This window comes from Agelaius phoeniceus, chromosome 1, assembly GCF_051311805.1.
Source record: "Agelaius phoeniceus isolate bAgePho1 chromosome 1, bAgePho1.hap1, whole genome shotgun sequence".
Taxonomy (NCBI): Eukaryota; Metazoa; Chordata; class Aves; order Passeriformes; family Icteridae; genus Agelaius; species Agelaius phoeniceus.
Genome location: NC_135265.1, coordinates 111,642,836 through 111,662,312, shown reverse-complemented (window position 1 = coordinate 111,662,312; position 19,477 = coordinate 111,642,836). Strand labels below are relative to the sequence as shown.

The 19,477-nt window shown below is 39.2% G+C and overlaps 1 protein-coding gene across 18 annotated transcripts in view; it reads right to left on the bottom strand.

Moving 5' to 3' along the window:
* DTNA (dystrobrevin alpha) overlaps positions 1 to 19,477 on the bottom strand; it is a 224,385-nt gene that overhangs the window by 28,572 nt on the left and 176,336 nt on the right. For 7 of the 18 annotated variants that reach the window (XM_077185289.1, XM_077185300.1, XM_077185284.1 and 4 more), the window contains 6 exons: positions 18,596 to 18,604; positions 17,077 to 17,157; positions 15,101 to 15,190; positions 9,604 to 9,681; positions 8,878 to 8,970; positions 1,866 to 1,953 (listed from right to left, as the gene is read on the bottom strand). In XM_077185289.1, coding sequence (XP_077041404.1) covers positions 1,866 to 1,953; positions 8,878 to 8,970; positions 9,604 to 9,681; positions 15,101 to 15,190; positions 17,077 to 17,157; positions 18,596 to 18,604 — 439 coding nt within the window. Of the gene's footprint in view, positions 1 to 1,865; positions 1,954 to 8,877; positions 8,971 to 9,603; positions 9,682 to 14,495; positions 14,548 to 15,100; positions 15,191 to 17,076; positions 17,158 to 18,595; positions 18,605 to 19,477 lie in introns of those variants that run through there. The other 11 variants (XM_077185277.1, XM_077185275.1, XM_077185309.1 and 8 more) reach the window with 6 other exon arrangements.

Genomic DNA, 19,477 nt, shown 5'->3' with positions numbered 1-19,477 from the left:
GGTAGTGCTCACTACAGCTTCACTGGACTATGCACTTTTTGCATGTTCATCAGCAATAATCAATCACTGTTTTCCTTGTTCACACTTCTGTATTTCAGTATTCTAACAATGACAACACAGAGCAGGACATTTAGAAGTTTCACAACTATGAAAGATACCCATTTATTTCTAACTCCAACCTGAAAGAATCAGGTATTTTAAAATACTCTGCTGAGTTACTGCTGTGATATGAGGACTCATCACCACAAAAAGGCCTGTGAAGTGTAACTCTTGGAGTGTTATTTTATGTGATGCCAGGCATCCCCTCTGCCAGGAGGTGAACCCTCAAAAAGGGTGAAGATCTATTTCAATAGCCTAACAAAGGTTAGGACTGTCTGTGAGAAAAGGACAGTATGTTTCTCCTGAAACCACATACTATCTTTTCTGCTATGGATACATTTTCCCATTAACACATCAACTACAGGGAAGCAGAACAGTGTGCAAAGAACTGATAGACACTGGTGGACGTCATCACTGATACAGGAGGAAGCAGGATCTTTATCCTGAATGCCCACTGTTATTAATATATTTAGCTCCTTAAAATCCAGAATGACTATCACCAAAGCTTTAAAAAGTTCTACTGCCCCTACCGGGTATCAGTCTTTTGCTTGGAAAGATTTCTCTTTATGGAAACCCCCCCTCTTCCTTCTGTCTTTTTTGTTCAAAGAGCAAAGATGGATGGCAATGAGAAAATCAGTATTTTCCTTCAAGTCAGCTCTGTTTATACTGTTTTCCCCTACATCAAGGACACATGTTATATGGAACTGATGTCAACTGATTTTTAACCAGAGACATTATTACTGGGGAATCATGTTCCCATAAAGAATTACTGTCTTTCAGGAATAAGACTGTCATCTACAGGTTGCCTTAAATTTGAAACACTGTGTCACATGTCTGGAGAGGATTGATTTGGGCTGGACTCGCAGAACAGGAGCACTCCTCTCCTCCCAGGCAGCTGCAGGTAGCGTGAAATCTCTGTGACAGCATCTGCACAGTGCAGCAGACCCGTCTTCATGTGGTCTGAATGTGACTCAGTGTCTTTACACGATGTGTGGTGCCCAATTTCACCCTTTCAATTGACCCCACAGTGTGAAAATCTCAGTGTGAAAATGTTTCTGGGTGCTCCAGACCTGCTGCTTTTCACTTAACCATCATTCATGGACCCTTTTTCTATCAAATGGTCTGAGATCAAAAAAAAAGTAGCTTGGCTGACCTTTAATGTACCATTTAAGATTTTATATATTTTGATAAGGTTCCTGCTTCATTCTCTCTTGTTCCTGAATGCAGTTAGTGAGGTTTTAGCCTGTCATCACCTTCTATCTTTGGATACAGAGAGCAGAATAATCATTGCTCTGAAATGAAAATGGGAGCCAGGGCTAATGCAGGGGGTCATTACAGTCATCCTGCTGAAGAACATTCTTTAATATCCTTAGTACTAAAGGCCCTAGTGGCTGTGATATTCGAGCTAGAGGGTAAAATGGATTCACCACACCATTTTTCCAATGCAATAAATCATTAACCTTTAACCAAAGCTAGTCCAGACAATATTTTATAGTCTTTCCTGAGTTCAAGATGTCAGACTCCTTTTGATGCAATTATTTAAATGCCACTGCATTAGTACATAGATTATATGCATTAGTATGTGGATTCTTTGGATTCAATGGACTGCATAAAAGTGTTATTATTAAAGCATAACAGCCTCTGATGAAAAGAACAGGGAAAAATAATCCATTAATCATTAGACTGTCAGATGTAATTTCCCCGATCTTGCCAAGCCCCTGGAACACAACAGAAGGAAAGTACCTTCCTTTAATTAAAACACTTACTGATGAAGAAGTTTCTGCTGCCAGCCTTGCTGCGTACCTAGCGATCAGCTTGTGCTCTTCATCCAGCCGACTTGCACTGTCAAGGACGCTGCTCAGAGGGAGGGGGAAATGGGAAGAGAGGTTTATACACTGCAAAAACACCCTCTGCCTCAGCCAGCCACCACCTCACACCCCCATACGTCAGTCAGAGCAAAGGAGCAAACTGTCACCGAATTAGGAACAGCTGATGTTAATGGAGCAAAGGGGAGAGAATTTCCCTGGAAAGATCAGCTCTCAGGGGCTGGGCAGCACTTTCCCTTAGGGAGAAAACAGCAGTGCTCTGCAGCCCACAGTAAAGGCTGTACAGGATGCAGCTTGCAGACTACTCTGCCCTAAAAGGGTCAGGAAGTGGTTAGGACCATCAGTCCACATTACTCTGCATCTCAGCTTTGTCATGTAGGGGGATAGAATATAAGAAAATAAAGGTAGTATAGAAAGTAATCTTACCCCTAAGGAGTTGCAGCTGAGCCAATTATTAGAGATTAGGAACAGGCCTGACTTTAACAGGACACAGCTGTAGCCAATGAGAAGAAGAGTGCTATAAAAGAGTGGGGTGGCTGGTTGAGAGGGGAATGGGAGTCAGTTGGCTACTGTGAGGAGAAGGAAGAATCAGTGCTTAGAGGAAATGGCCCTGAGAAACATCAAGGAGCTGTGAAACTCTTGCAATAAGAAAGCAACAATATGGAACCCTTGTGATATAATGACAATGTTACCATATCACCTGGAAGACTACTTTTTGGCCATTGGATTAGCAGGAGCCTCGGTGTTTGTTGAGAAAAACTTTAGAAGCTTTGTGATATTTGCTCCAGAAAACAGTGTTTAGGACAGTTTTGCAGGTCACTTACTAAGGTCTCATAGATCACTGACCTAGGAATTTATAATCAGGCTTTCTCTTTTATTCTTGGTTTCTTGCTATTTGGGAGCAAGACTTCACAGTGCTAAGTGACTGTGATCAACAAGTGTAAGAACTAATGGTGAATTCCTTTAAAATATTGCACCTTATTATCTTTTCTCCCCCAGGAATATAACATACAAATATTTCTCTAAGGTTAATGCTTTTCCAACTGTCCTTATTTTAAGAGGAAGCTATTATTTAGTCAGATGAGCAGGAAAAGTAATATAGTGAGAGTCTTCACTATTTTTAAACATTAAGAAGTTTGTAGACAAACATCAAAACTAACAAAACCAGAAATCCTTTTCAGAAATCTGAAAAGGACTTAGTTGACCCTGGATAATCCTGAGCTTTAGAATCCTATACTGCATTACTTCTAGTATACATAAGAGAGAAAAAATGAAGTCCCTAAGAAGAGGTGAAACGAATGTGGAATTGCCATGTAGAATACAAGGCTGCCTGTAGACTTTCCCAGACAGAGGTAAGTCTGGCCTCTTTTCTTATCCTTTGGCTACTGTATAATGGTTTTTGGCTGAAGGGAAACAGGAACAAATCTCCCTGCCCACGGGCTCTTCTGGGCATGTAACTGGATGCTGGCAAACAAGCTTCAAAAGAGTCTGGGCATGGGATTTTATACTGATTTTTTTTTCCCAGAAATTGTACCTTGAACTCGAAAAGCCTTCCAGAGGAAAATCACACTTGTACCAAAAGCTCTGCTTTTGAAGAACTGATATATTTAAAAGGAATATTTCTCTAAAACTTCTCAGTGAGTTCATATCCCCGTGTCCTTCAGGGAACTACAGTGCACATGTGTTGTTTGGCTTTATTAAATCCACTGGGATTTAAAAGTTATGTTTGAAAGATGAGCAGTGGTTGATATTCACTGATCATGAAACTAAAGCTGGGTGTCATGTGGATTTGCTACAGCTTAGTGATGCAAGAGAAAAGAGACAAACATCATCTTTTTCTCATTCTGATAATAACCTGTGAGACCACAAACATGAAGTTTAGAAAAACAGTAAAGCTCTGAAAAGTGAGACAGAGAGGTTCTGTGTAAATAAAACTTGTCCTGCAGACTGCATGTAAGACTTCTGGTGGTAGATGAACACTGACTTTCTGGTTTTGGTTATGTTTATTTTGTTACATACACAGTCTAATTTTATACTTACTGAGATTCTGGTGGGGAAACTGATATACCTCTGGGAAAGACCAAAGCTAAAGGCATTTTTCTAAATTTACACAGTTCTGCTTCTTACATACTCATGCTTACTGTACTAGTATCTCACCCAGAGAAAGAAAGGGGCAAGCAACTCTTGCAGACACATAAAATTATGTAAACTGGGTAATAGGGGTTACTTTTATGACAGTTTAATTAATTTTTAGTTTACCATAATGACCAAAACATTGCATCCTAACAGATGGTTGTGAAGACAGCAAGTATTCAGCATCAATTCTCCTTTTTATCACAATGTGCAGCCATATCCATCTTGGAAAAATGGATTATGGTTCCACTTGTTGGCATAACCCAATCTGCACCAGAGTTCTGAGATGTGAGCTAACACCTAAGCCAACTGCTTTACTGAATGAACCAAGCCACTGCAGCTTTTTGAGTCTTACTTAATGTCTTTGATATATATTTATGTGTGTGTGGATGTCATAAAGTAGATGTAGCAATGCATCACATTTAGTCTATGAGTCCTGTAAATCACTAACCCCAAAGCCTTGAAAATTAAATTTCAATGTCTGAGATAAATGGATTTCTGGAATATACCTATTCTATGTGACCATTAAGCACAGAAGTTTGCACAGCAGCATTAGCCTCAACTGCCAAGAATTTTATGTCTCAGAATTCTCAGATTTACCATAATTCAGTTCTGTTTTACTTCACCAACTTCACAGAAAACCATTCAGTGATACAGCAAGACAACTGTGAAAAAAAGGTTTAAAATATTATGAATGTGTGTGCAGAATTTGGGACCCCAGGGGAATGACTCAGGCATCCTTTTGAGAGAAGCTGGACATTTTGCATACAAATATCCTAATGTTGTTCCTTCTTTTCTAAAAATCACTGCTTCTCCATTAGTGACCATTTATTTAAAAACCTTACAATTATTAGCAAGAATTGGTCTGGCACCCGTCACCATTCAGATGTAGAGTGAATATCCAATATTAGCACCTGCACAAGGGGACTTCTGTGGTCTAAGGCAGCTCCATTAAAAAAAGGGATCTCAAAACTGCAGGCCAAGGACGAAAAACATGATAACCTATGGGCAAAGGAGTGACTCTGGAGGATCTTTTCTATTTCTCAGGCTTCAGATGTGTCAGACCAGCCTGTTCTGCAGTAGGCAGCTGGCAACAGCTGATGTGGATGTTCCCTGCTGGTTTTACAACTCTGTCACTGCTGGTTAGAAAAGTCTCTGGTGAAATTTTTGCAAGACAAGTATCAGTGCAGTGTTCATGACATGTTCTTAGTCTACAAACCCTTCCTTAATAAATAATTTGCTATAGAAAATATGGACAAATTAAAGGGTCAGTTTCTAAGCCTTAGGGCTGAAAAAAAAAAAGAGGCATAACAGCAACACACCAAATGTTCTCTGAGGACTGTTTAACTGCCACACTTTCAGAACTGGCTTGGTTTTAAGGCACTTTAAACCAAGACAAATCATCTGAGTCCTCTACTACTGTTAATTTGCCATTTACTTTAGAGTGACTGAGATTTTACCACCAAAATATCACTCAGCTATATGGGAATAATCACAAAATTGAACTCTGTTCAAGGGAGCTAAATGTCTATACATTTCCTCTGTAGCAACTGGTCTCTGAATGCTTTTCCTCTTTCAAAGGAAGATTAAACCAGCCTTCCCACCTAGAGTTCTGCACACCCCCTTAATAAACATTTTAAAATATACCCTAGAGTAGTACAGCACTTTTATACAGAAGTAGAATTCACATAGTACTATGCAGTATAACACAAAACCCCCAGAAAACAGCTCTCTATGAAACCAAAATAACCTCTTTCAATTTCTTATTTTTTTCTGTACCTGAAAAGAAAAAGACTGAAATATATGGAATTATTATTCAAAGCTAGGCAAAGTCTCTATCTTACAAAAATGGAAACTATTTGCAGTTAAAAATTCTTTTTAAGAATCAGACACTAAAGATAAAGTAAGTGTCAAATATTGGTTTTAAATACTAAAAAAGACTTTGCAATTAAACTATTCAAAACATCTGGCTAAGGGCTAATTTTTCTACCCATACAGTTACTATAAATAATGAATTAATTCTTCCTATTTTTTATTAATTTGCTCTGGAGTACTGGCTTCTAAGAAACCCTCAAGTAGCTTATTAGCCTGTGGTAGAAGGAAAGGAAAACTTGTACTTTTACTTGCAGTATCAAATAACTGGAGATGAAAAATAAAGATAAGCAGTGAAAATTAATTAAATGAATTAAAAATATCCTATAAAGTCCAAAATAGAAATACTAGCTGCACTTCAAACAAAAACAAAGTTATACTGGGTTATATTAGACTGACGATAAGCTATAAATTAGCCTCAGTATCTAAAAAACCTCAACTCTTGTTTTGTTTTTAAATGTTACTATACAGCTCTTCAGATAATTTTATGTATTATGCTCACGAAGAGTCTCTGCAGGTTTTTCTTGCAGATAAAGGTCCAGCTACAATCATTCCTCTTTTCAGCTTTGGCTGCCAGAAGCACTTGAGTTATCTGATGTCTGGGGATGTGCAGGTAGCATTTTGCAGGCAGATTGAACAGCAGAGCTGGCCAGCTGCAGCCTCCCCTAAAGCAGAAGCCACCTCATTTTGGTTAACTGCATGCTTTACTCAGGTTACCAAACCTCCTTAAGATGCGGGGTGAAATAACTTGAACTCAGCACCAACTCAGCACCATCCTGGAACAAATGTGTGGGTTTTTGAGCAAAGTGCATCCAGCCACTCTGGGGCATGGGCAGGAGGAAGTCAGCTCTGCCTGAAGATGCCACCCCAGACTTTGAGATGCAGCAGCTGAGCTTCCTGCAGAGGTCTCACCTATTCCTCTGTAAACTGGCTTCACACAGGAGCTCTAGGATGGCAAGATTTTGTTCTTGTTTTTACCAAAATGTAACCATTCTATTTCTTTACTAGCAGTCTTGGTCCAACAAAGCAGAAAATGGCAATGCAGCATGGTCTGATGCTTGACTAAGACTACTGTCCCTCTAGGTTATGTTTCTGTCAAAATCTAATTATACAAATAACTGAGATTGTTTCTCATTGAGGATGCCGTGACTGCAGTGATTTAATGTCAGTAATCAGATGTTATGTACTGTGCTTTGCATCAGTTGTTTAAACAATTAAGGTTGTTGTCAGTCACTCCCCCACTCATTTCTCAAAACCAAATAAATGTTGAATATCATGGCATATGATTTGTATATGTATATTTGGAAACAAAGGTGCTATGAGTTGGTGATGTTGGCTCAAAGCCTTGAGGGAACAGGTTGGAATATAAAGAATAAAATTTGGAGGATGAAAACAGTACAGATGAGGGGAGGTGCTCACAAAGAGGTCTCAGGAGGAACTGGAAGCCCTCACTAAGCTAAATGAATCCTAGACATGGCATCCAAAATGCTATGCCTGGCATACCAGCCTAGCACCACCATGTCCATTCTTCACTCCCCTCCTGAACAATCATATCAAGTAAGTCACTCATGGTAGCCAGGGCCACATTTCCTTCTCCCTGTCACACCAGACTGAGTGGCAGCATATTCCTGTCCTCAGTCATGGCTGGGCAGTGCCTGGTCACACACATGCCCCCAAGAGCCTGCTTTCAATCCACAATGTCAATATTGCTCAATAAGCCTGATTTCTGGAAGTGCTTCTTCAGGAATGAAATTCCTCTTGAAAATGTTTTTTTTTTTTTAAGGATAAATGGTTTTTATTTTCCTCACTAAAACCTAGTTTGCCTTTTCAACCCTCCACCACTGGCACATTCCAGTGGGCTACAGAGTAGAGAAGCAGATCCAGGACAATGGAGGCAGACTTTTTTATCCACTGGGCATGGCAAATTACTCCTATTTTCAACAGGGGCTACATGCAGAAGTGAAATTTTAAAGACTGCAGAGAACCATTGCATTCACTCTCCTAAATGAAGTTGCTTATTGCCTCCTACATCCTGGAGTAAATGGAGACGTTCTTCTAACCCAGGAAATATTCTGGAGCGGCAGCACAGGAAACTGAAGGGTTTGCTATGAGCAAAATAAACCTCCTGATCATAGTTTTGATAGAAACATTGTACAGTTTTCTGCTCAGCACCACATTTTCTATGGCCATATACTGCTCACCACTCTCCTGGTACAAGCCTGCAAAGTCTATGGAATTCTGGTGCTCTGAAGAGCTGAGGCAGCATTTCCCTTCCCTGGCATGGCGGGCTGCAATGCCAGCATCTCAAGTGCCAGGACACCTGATGGGTTTAGGAGACAAAGCTCTAACAATTAATTATATTCAAAACACCCACTTAAAACTCCTGAAAGAAGGGAAAATTTGTATATAAGATTCAAGCAATGCAGAAATTAGGCAGATTTAAAAGCAATGCCTGACATATGTAAAAATCAAAATGAATTTCTCTCACTAGGTTAGTAAGAAAATTATTATTGTGATTTAATTATTTATGTACTATTACAGTTTCTAACTTTCAAGGAAGGTGAAGCTACAAATTATAAATGATCTCAAAAATGAATACCTGGAAAACATGGGCTCGTTTAGTTATTGTTGTGTGAAGATTTCTGCACTACCACCAAGTCCTGCACTGCCTAGAGCTTAGTATCCCAAACAATTTGCATAGCCATTCTTAACTAAGCAATTATTTGCAATACTTGGCAATACCTTGCAAGCCTCAGTAGAGAGAATAGCAGCCAGTGCCACAGTCCACCAACTTTGGGAGGACATACCCCATATTCATACACATTCACTTCAGGTTAGTGCTCATGAAGAGCTGCTCCAGCTCATCAGGCAGGAAGGGAACAGGAGAGCCTTTGTCTGAGCAAGGTCCCTTTGCTGGGTGCCCCCAAGGTGCCCAAGCTGCACTAACCGTGCGGGGCTGCTCTGCAGCATGTTGACATAGACCCCGATGAGCACGTGTTCATCAGCCAGCCTGTCTGCAACATCCAGGCTGTACTGCAACCTGCAACAGGGGCAGGGTGTGAGCCAGACAGACACACACACACAGAGAGCAGGAGCAAGGTTGTGAAATGGGAATCTAGGAATGAATACTTCAGTGTTCTTAGAAAAAAAAAAAAAGAAACAACACGCCAAGTGCAGAAATTATTTTGTTATTATTGTAATTTATATGGTTAGTGTTTAGTGATTTAGGATGGTAGCATCCCACTTGATGACAGAGCCAGCCTCAGAAATCAGTGAGATGCCAGATCAGGCCAGGGACTGAAGCTCTGGAGCTGTACAGTTGAAGCTCTGGAGCTGTACAGTAGCACTTATTACAAAATACAGCAAATTCTAGGTCAGCATTATTTAGTGTAATACACTCTATATTGTACAAAACCATTAACATAGATATGTAACATAAATGACTGACACACTGAATTCACAAGCTGGATTTGCTTGAAAGTGTCCGAGCAAGATCTTATGCATCCAGGTGTACATACATATATTAAAACATGCCTTACTTAGGTTAATTGCTTATCACAATTTTCTCAGGAAAAATGTACATAGAATACATTAAAAATGGGAGGAATAGAGGAAAATGTTTTGGTTTAGCTGTGTTAGTGCAAGTTAAGAACATACTCTCCCTTTAACTTACCCTTTGCCTTTCAAGAAAGCTGGAGCAGCCCTAGCCAGCAGTTTGCTCTGCTCTACTTCAGTATTCTTGGAAGGAGAGCTAGTTAACAAGACAGGAAAACTAAGAAGAGGGTAAACAGTGATGTCTGAAATTCATTACAGAACAGAGTTTGGAGAAGCTCATTTGAGTGCCCTGGACTGAATAAAAATAATAGAAGCTTTAAAGGAATTCTAGAAAACATCAGGAAATGCAAAATCAGGAATTATGAGTTTCCCCTCCTGTTCACCAAAAGCAAACTATTAAAGCCTCCACTACAGAAATGACAAACAAAATGTGCTTCTCTCACAAATGGAGAGATGAAGGCTTGTGTATTTTCCAGATGGAGTCCGAGATAAACACGGTCTCAAATGCTGCTTTCGAGCTGGGAAAGCTTTACCCTAACAGCTAAATTGCTTTTCTCCACATTAACGGTAAGATGGTTTCTATAATCTATGGAAAGGTATTTATTTGGATGCAGTGATGGGATGCAGCAGTTTAATTTTCAGAAGTACTGTTGTTCTGTTGATTTAAAATAATATATAGGTCACCAAACACACTTTCTTCCTAATTACAGTATTTAATGGATTGCAGTAACTGCCTCTTTCTCAACACTTAAATATCCACGTTAACAAGCTACCACTGGCTAAAATTGAGAAGCATTGAAAATGTTCTTTTTTTTCTTTTCATGCTGCAGCATTTCTTTGTTTTTAAGAAACAACAAAGCAAAACAAAATTATATTTTACTTTCTTCTTTTTAAAAATTAATCACCTTTTTTTTTATTTGGCACCTCATGGGTGCGAAAGCATGGATGCACTTGTGCATCCAGGGGTGTATGGGTCTCTGTGTGTGTGTGTAGACAGGTAATGTTGCACAAATGTGGTGCCTGGTAATCTTCAAAACCTTCAATATTGGGACGAAGAAGGCATTCAAGGAGGTGAGATTTGTGTAATTCCCCTCCTTTTGGGAGGGCAAGGTAGGCAGTAGGATTCTGAAGAGGATGGGACCAAAAGTTGTCCTAAGAACTCAAACCTATTTATTTATAATAAATTTGTAAGATAAATGAATGAAATGCTGTACTGCACAGCAAGAAAAAAATGCTTGTTTCACATTTCTCTGCCCACCAGCATGCTACTTATTCATGGGGTACAGGGTGTGCCACTTCAGCCAAAAATGCACCTTTCACTTCTAAAAGTATAGATAAATACCTTGCCTCAGTGGGAGACCGAAAGCCACAGGGCAGATTTGTGCCTTGCTTTCTAACAGTGTGCCCTCCACCAACCACAAGTTCCCCTCTCCCATGCTCCATGCTCTGCACACACAGTCAGTGTGCAGAGACAGGTGAGCAAGGATTACTCACTGAGCAGCTGACACCATGGCTATCCATGCCCCTTTCCTTTTTAGTTGATTAAGCAAACTTTAATCTTCCAACCTTTTCTCATGAGTTACATTTTCTCTGTTTTTCTGATGTTTGGGTGTCTCCTCTGGACTCCAGACATGCTGCTTAGCATATCTACCCCCATGCTGCTGCCCTAAACTGCAAGCAAACCTCTAGGCAGATGTCTCCTCCTCTGGGGAATGAGTTTTAATGGCTTTCCACATGATGTTCCAGGGTCAAATGCAATCTAACAATTGTATTGCTGACTTCAATTAGTTTGTGGTTCACTGCAACTGCTAGGCCCTCTTTAAAAATATTTCTATCAATCCAATTATGCTCCCATCTTTTATTTGACTATTTGCTTCCTTGCTACAGCACTTTTCACTTATAATTACTGAATTTCCTGTAATTGATTTCAGATCATTTGGACATCAATTACTACCATTGCTACTGAGCTACTTTTATTTAGAAACTGCTCTCCAAGCACTCCCTTCCACAACTACTTCAACCTTTGTACCACCTACAAATTGGATGTATTCACTCTATTGCTTCCATTAAGTCACTATGAGAAATAGTGCAGTGTCTAATTTAGAATAGCTTTCAACAATCCCAGCAGATGTCCTTCTCTTAAAGCGACAGCAAACTTCTGAAAATGTCATTATTCATTTTCAATGTTGCTCTTTTACTAATTTCCCTCTGTTTGTATTTACTTTGGGTACTTCTATGTCATCTGGGACTATGTATAAAGTCCTTTTAAGGTCAACCCGTATTGTATGTGCTGCCTCCTTTTTTACCCACTGGATCAGTCATCCTGTCAATTAAATAAAATAGTTTGGTTGATATAATTTGTTCTTGACAAATCTATGGTGGTTCTATCTTGTTTATTATCCTCCAGCTGATTACTAACTCTTTTACAATTTCAGTATCTTTGGATACCAAGGTTAGGCTGCCTCCTTTATAATCCCTTTCACCTTTGTCCCAAATTCCACCTTCAACCCTCCTTCATTTGTAAGAGCTGATATTTGTCCTTCTTGTTCTTCCATATCTTCCTACATCCTCTACATATTCCCCAAAATACAACTAATACTTCAGAGATCATTCTGGCCACAGAGAATTTCCAACTGGAACAGATATTTTAAAGACATATTCCTGCTAAAATGGAACATCTTGTAAGATGCTAAGTAATGCTTCTCCATCCAAATTTAGAGACAAATCTTCTAGCTGTGAGCAGATGTCTATAAAGATACAGACCTAATAATATTGGTGCAAAAGTTATGCCCTCATTAGTGTCTATCTGGCTACTAAACAATCAAACATATAAACCTTTCCTTTAGCCAGGTGGAATATTGCTGATATTCTGCTGAAATAAGGTTTCTCATCTTATTCTGAAAAAAACATGCCAAGACAGCAAGCAGTTGAAGTCTACCATGCTCCTTAGAGACAGGAACATGGAGAACAGCAGCAATCCAGTGTGTTTTGCTCCAAGTTAGTTGATGACTAGAAATCTGGCCTAATCTCTTGTTAGAGGTAGAATATCTTGTTAGTTAGAATACCATTTCCTTTAACTTTTATGTGGAGTTCAAAAAAGGCACCAGCCATTCTGACTCAGGATTGAATAAGACTCAATTTCTCCTTGGCTATGGGTATCAGATATCACAGTGCATTCTTTCTATCTATCACACAATTGCCAAGTCATTTCAAGTTCACCAGAATGAGCTGCATCACACCATTTATTCCAGTTTATTACCCCTTTAGAAGAACTAAATGCATTAGCTGCGAAGGAGGGGCTGAGAAAAATGCAAGAAAAACCATTCTGTTTCATCTTATCCTACCTAAGCACAATAATTCAATAGCTTAAAGAAAACATTTATAAAGAAAGAGCAGGACATTGTACCCATTATTATGGCAGCTATATACTTTAAGTCAGCATGACAGACTGCAGCAGGGAAACAAAATTATTCAAATAAGGAAAAAAAACATTAATTCAGTGTATAGAGTTATTTCTCTTGAACAGACAAAAGTTTCTATAATGCTAAGTTTGCTTGTTTTGATGTAACATATCCAAATCACTGGGTTTGCAAGGGCATTACCTATTCTGCAGTAATCTTCCCTTGTTCTGCTGCCTTCTAAGCCATTGGAAATTGCAAAAACAATTGAGAGAAATCCCTGAATATTAGCTACAACAAAAGAATTACAGGCCTTGTGGTTGTAATCATATTAGCTGACAACAGCAAATGACAATGATTTGGTATTTGGGAGAAGATCACAGACTTTTTTGTTTCTTCTTTTCTAGCACAAGTGCTTTAAAGCTGTTCTTGAGCTGTGCAGAGCATATTGTTGATACCAAATTCCACACTGTATACATTAAGAAGAAAGGTGCTTGTAATTGCTAAGCCAACCCCCTCATTAAAGCTCTCTTATGGACCTGCTGGCTCAAACTAAGCAAACAAGCACAACTTTAAGTGGACATTAATTCTAAAGCAGATTTAAGAAATTAAAAAGCATCTTTGGGAAAGCCTGAACCCAGCTTCCTTTGAGCTATGGAGTAATTGTGTACCCACCCAAAATCAGTGCTTCAGATGCAATTGAAGTGTAAATAGTATATAATGTTCCATCTCCTTTCAGCTGCTCCCCACAATTTGTCACTGCATTCACCAATTATCAAAGATCTTTCCTCTAACAAGATTCTCCATTCTCCCAGGTAATTTCCAGTTTTCATCCCTAGGTCCAGAAATATAGTAGTGTGCTGAACTTGGGAGGTGCTCTCCATTTCCAGCAGCAGAATGAGCTGGTGTGCTGAATTTAGCATTTGCTGCCACAGGGAGGAACTGGTTAGAATGGCTATGTTCTTATGTGAACACAAGCAGCTGAAATAAATACCATGGGAATGCTGTGAATGACTTTCTCTGCCAATTCTCCTTTGAATAAACATTCAAATTACATAAAAACGTCACTTAAAGCTATCTGAAACCTCTGGACTAGACTGCAACACAAATTAAAGTAACCATAAGTTATCTGCAGTGAAAACACAGCCAGCAGAGCTTTTAGTGTTGATTACATCCAGCTAGAAATTTTACTCTGAGTTTGTACTCTTGTTATTATAATATGAATCATGGAGTATTTAATATAAAACCAGCACATTGCAAACAGAGCCATCAAAGTCTGTTTCTCTTATGTTCAAGAGGGAGAGCTTCCACTAATGGGGCCTGATTTTCCCAGGGCAATAATAACAGTAAAACTTAAAAGAATGAATGAAGATACAGTTATTAGTCTAACCCAGACTGGAGATCTTGGCATTTAGCAGAAAAGTACCTTCATATCGATAATTCTTACTGAATTATAGTTAATGCTCATGGATTAACAAGAAAAAAAAAAAAAAGGAAATTTCCACATAATTCCACAAAAAAAAGGGTGGGGAAACTGTTCTTATGCAATTGCATATTTCTTTTATCCAGGATGAAACAGGATCTTCCTTTAGGTCACTGAGATGTGAGGGAATGCTGGACAAAGGGTTCAGCAACGAGAGGCAGGGGTCCAAATCCAGTGCTCACTATAAATGGGAAGTTTTCATTAGCTTCAGGAGGATTTAGATCTGCCTTTCCTGTGGTCATTTTGAAAAGCAAAGCTGAGGGGTCTGGGGAGGGTTATTGGCAAGCAGTGCTTAGGGCAGAACAGCAGCCACCCACAGAGAGAGCTGAGGCAGAGGAGGCTGGCTGTGAGACCTGAAATCATTTCCAGGCTTTTGTGCAAGCCTCTTTCATTCCTTAGTCAAGAACACAACAGGCAAGTCATACACTGATGATGGAACCATAAAGGTGTAGTTTACAAAAGCAATGTTTCCAGCTTCCACAGGACACATTAATATTAATCCTACGTGAAAGGGAAAAAAGGAAAGAGTTGTGCTGCGCAGAAGCAAGAGAAGTTGGCAAAGCCCACAGCCAGCAGGAAGTCTATTCAAAAGATTAATTAGAGCCACAGAAACCCTCTAGCCCATCAGAGCCTTCCTTAAAGAATATTTTGAGTAGTTTAGCAGAATTGCTAATGATTTAGTGCATGAGCTACAGAACTACTGCGATTAGTAGGGTTAGTGCTCTCATACTGACCGTGAATTGTTGTGAAGCTGATTTACATACAGCTTTATAAGAGAATGCTCATCAGCCACAGGACTGGCTGCATTTATACCCCCAAGTAACCTGAATGATTCAAACAATGAAACCTTGTTAATACCTCAAAAAGAATATACAGAGAGCAGAGTGTTCAGAGAGGGTTCGTAACAATAAATCCAATTTATTTAGAAAGAGTACTGACTTCGTTGTTTGTAGGGTGCTTTTCCTTTCCAATAAAAAGATGCAAATTAAATTTGTAAAAGGTGAAAATAAAAATATGAGAATTAGCTGTCAAACTCCTAAAATCCTCCTATGTCAATGAAACAAAAGTGACAAAACTTTTCATATACAATCAATGTAATTACTTTACATATCAGGGTACAGTTAACTCTAAAAAAGCCAGAATGACTGCTGCATCATGGAAACTTTTAGCTGTACAGGGATGTCACATTATCCACTTATATGAAGTCTGGGTACCTATGCTTGAGGGGGGTGGTACTATCACCTGCCTTCAGGGGATTCTCATCAAGGAGTGTTTTCTAGGGAAAAAAGGAATTCTAACAGTTCAGGAATCATGTACATTTAAACCTGATAGTTAAAGACAGTCAGTTACCAAAGAAGACAAAAGTAAAATAATTAGGTATGTTTTACAGGCAAAGAGAGACAAGCAGCACAGTAGACAGTGCTGTGAGTGTTACTGCAGGTCCCTGGCCTAAGGAGCAGTGTACTTTTGTTAATCGAGCACAGGGATGTCTTGGGAATAGACAGAAGCACCAGCAACACTCCTAAAGAGTGCTGCTCTTAGCGACCTCTCCTGGAGAGGCCACAAATACATTACCCTGCCTTGCACATAAACCCCCATATATTCCAACTACAGAAATGAATCTGCATTTGCAGTCTCTCTGTATAGGCAGCAGATCTGGCCCTGGGAGCTGCTTTGGGACTGGCTTTCAAAAAGCATCTCAGTCACACCCACTTGCACTGAGACAACACAGAATTTACAGCTTACAGCTTGTGGTAACAAAATTCATAAATCAAGTAAGTAATAAACCATCTGCACTCTGACTTTGCAGTATACACTGCAGGTTTGGTTTCAGTTTTGATGGTAAAATATGTAGCTGTGACTATCCAGAGATTGTGTTTAGTCATTTGGGAATGCTGAAGCACTGACACACACAGCAGGAATCAAGCAATAAAATGCACCCAAGAAAGACACATTGCTCATCTTCCCTAAGACAGCAGGAAGTTATTTTCCTGCCACCTTCTTACCTATGTGCATTTGTAAGCTCACATAGATGGGGTCAGACAGCTAGCAAATGCTACACACATATTTTGGCTGGATGAGCCAAAATATTGAGTCAAAATGTCCAGTGAGCTGCAAGCACCTCCTCTTTGGGATTTGTTTCTGATGAGACTTCCCTGGTTTGTTTACTGAAGGGTCAGTCACCATATTCCAAGACTACTCCTTCTTCCTTGTTGATTTTAATGAAAATCAGAATGATTTAACAGGATGTCTTGCTATGTCTTGGAAGTATGAAGACATCCCTTTGTTCATCCATATCTTGTGGTATGATGCAGGCATTCCCAGGAGGCAATGGCACATCCCAGTTCCTATTCCCATAGTGCTGTTACAAAATTCCTTTTCACCAACAGCCCATTTTGGGTCCCTATGGGAGAGTGCCTGGGGTTGCATGTGAGCACTTTTTAGTGGGTCAGAATGGTTCAAATGAGAGCTGAAATTCAGTGCTCTGCTGTGGGGAGCTTGGGGTGCCTTAACTCCAGCTCTCTGTTCAGATGTCTGGGTACCAGTCCAAATTAACCAAGACATTTCTCTGCCCACGTCTCTTGATTTTACTGGGTTTAGGTTTGGGTTTCGTGAGAGGGTTTGGTTTTTTTTTTTACCCCTGTGAGGGAACTGAAAATTGAAACTTCCACCACTATCATATAATGGTTTGATATAAATAAGAACTCACCTTCTGTTTGCAAAGGGACTTCCTGAGGGAACAGAATGGGAGAAGAGTGTGTCGTTCATGCTGGTTACAGGTCGGGGGGGCCTGAAAGGCAAAATATCCAGCTGCATTAATTTTGCACCAAAACCCCCTCCATCAGCAACAGTATTTAGGTAGAACAGAATGAGCTTGTTTAAAGTAACGTAGCAACTGGCATCCTCAAAGTAACATTGCAACTGGCATCTTCTGCTTTACACAGTAATGGTTTCAAGAAGTTGATAAAAACACACTGGTACTTAGGCCTGGAGAGAAATAATGTCTTTGTGTGTTCTGAGGTGAGTTTTAAGCAACCAGCTCAACTTTTTCCCCCCTGCTTTGGTAGAACAGCCACAACACCATTGTTCCTTTCCAGAGGCAACAGTCCAGGGTGCAGTCCCTGCTTTCAACCAGCCAGGATGAGCACTGGCAGTCAGTGCTCTGTGGCAGCATGGAGGTCTGCAGCATCAAACTGCCAATAAGTGACACACCTTTTCATGAAGTTATTCCTGGTGCTAAGCTCCATGCTGCCACATCCACATAGTGACCACAGTGTACCCAAGCCCTAGCATCTCACGAAATACACATGGAATTTTAAACTGGTTTGACGGCAAAACTTTTTAACTGGTATATCAAATCCCTAAGTCAAAATGTAGAGTAAATATTTAGTTAAAGAGGATGATTTTATTGTTATATTTTTTATTTCCTACTTTTACAAAAAAATGAAACAAGAAGGAATTTTCCTCTGCTTTCTTTTACTGTCTACTGTTAAAAATAATCTGTGTGTAATTTTATCCTTCTGTATCCATTAAGGAGAAATTTCCCCTTCTTAGCAGACTTCTTATGGAACATTGGGCAAAAGATCTATCTCCTCAGGAACAACTAAAAGGTATGTTATTAAAATCATAGGGCTTTCAATCAGTTATGAGCAGAATCTGAAGCCACAATAATTCAGACCTCACTTTGGTTCATATTCCCTTTAGGCTCTATGGAAGACCTATCTTGCTTTTTGAATTCTGCAGATGTGCAAGTAGAAATATGGTAGCCATTTGCAAAATATTCACTGGGCTCCAATTGTGCAAGACAACTGGTCAACCAAAGCATTTCCAAGAAACCCAGTTCTGCACAGAACTGAACTATTACTATATATTTTGTCCTGTAACTTCTCATAAAACAGGCAAAAATATGGTATTTGAAACATTCAAATTAATTTCTCAGCAAGGTAACGCTACACTGATTTTTAAGAAGTTTAAAACTGTGAAAAGAAAGAAGTAGGGTGTGGAGTGTTACTTATTTATATGAAAATAGAGTTTTAACCTAACCCTGCATCTGCAGAACCTCATGAAAAACTTAATTTATGATCAGTCATGAATTTGAGAAGCAGTCCTTTGTCTTCCATGTACTTACAAAAAAGTTTTTAATGTTTTTTTTTTTGGTAATACCGAGATTATTGCAATTTTTCCAAGCTTTTCCTTCAACAAGTGTACTAAAGAAGAAAAATACTCACCAAGTATCTCTTTTGCAGCAGAATAAAATGGAAAAGAGATCATTAATTAAATTGTCAGTTCAATATGTATATGGTCTAAGTAATACATTGGACATACTCCATTCTTATGACCCTGAATCTGAAAAAGCATGAGAGCCTCTATGCATAAAAGGTCATTAACCTGTTTACAAAAGCAAAGTTACTCTTGTGTAAAAATTTCTCTAAACTCCAAGACCTTGCTAAGGTTTCCTGATTAGCATTACTTTGTCAATTCTCATAGTAAAAAAAGATGTTAAACTAATCCAGAGCTTTCCCAAGGCAAGTTTCCTAAAGGCTGATGCCCACTGTCACAGTCCTGAGGTTCCAGTTGAGTATCAAATGGATGTTCAAACACACGGAGTTGTGTGATGTGGTAAGACAGAACAACAGACTTTATTGCAAAGCAAAGGAAAACTCAGCTATTGTCTATAAATTATACCTTTCTGAGGTTATTTTTAAACTCCTGAAAGTGAGTGATTAAGCTTTCTGATAAAAGTGATACTGAATTACTGTCCTCAAGGAGGCAGAAAACATTTGATGCTATTGAAATATGTATTATATATATTAATATGCTATGTAATAAAAGCATGCTATGGTACAACATATATCCACAGTAATAAACCAAATTAAATAGGAGGAATTTTCCAAACTGCTCCAGGCTGCTCCAAGCTTCTTTACACTGATGTCAAAAATAATGCTCCCACAGGCTTAAGATGGAAATGAAGTCAGGCCAGTGCAGAATAGATTTGAAAAATATCTCCATGGCCGTGCCATTTGTCATCTCTGCTGTCTGGACTTTCTTTCATGTTGCTATTCTTATGTAGAGAGAGGAAAAGTGACCCTTTCATCAGTGGGAGGAGTTCT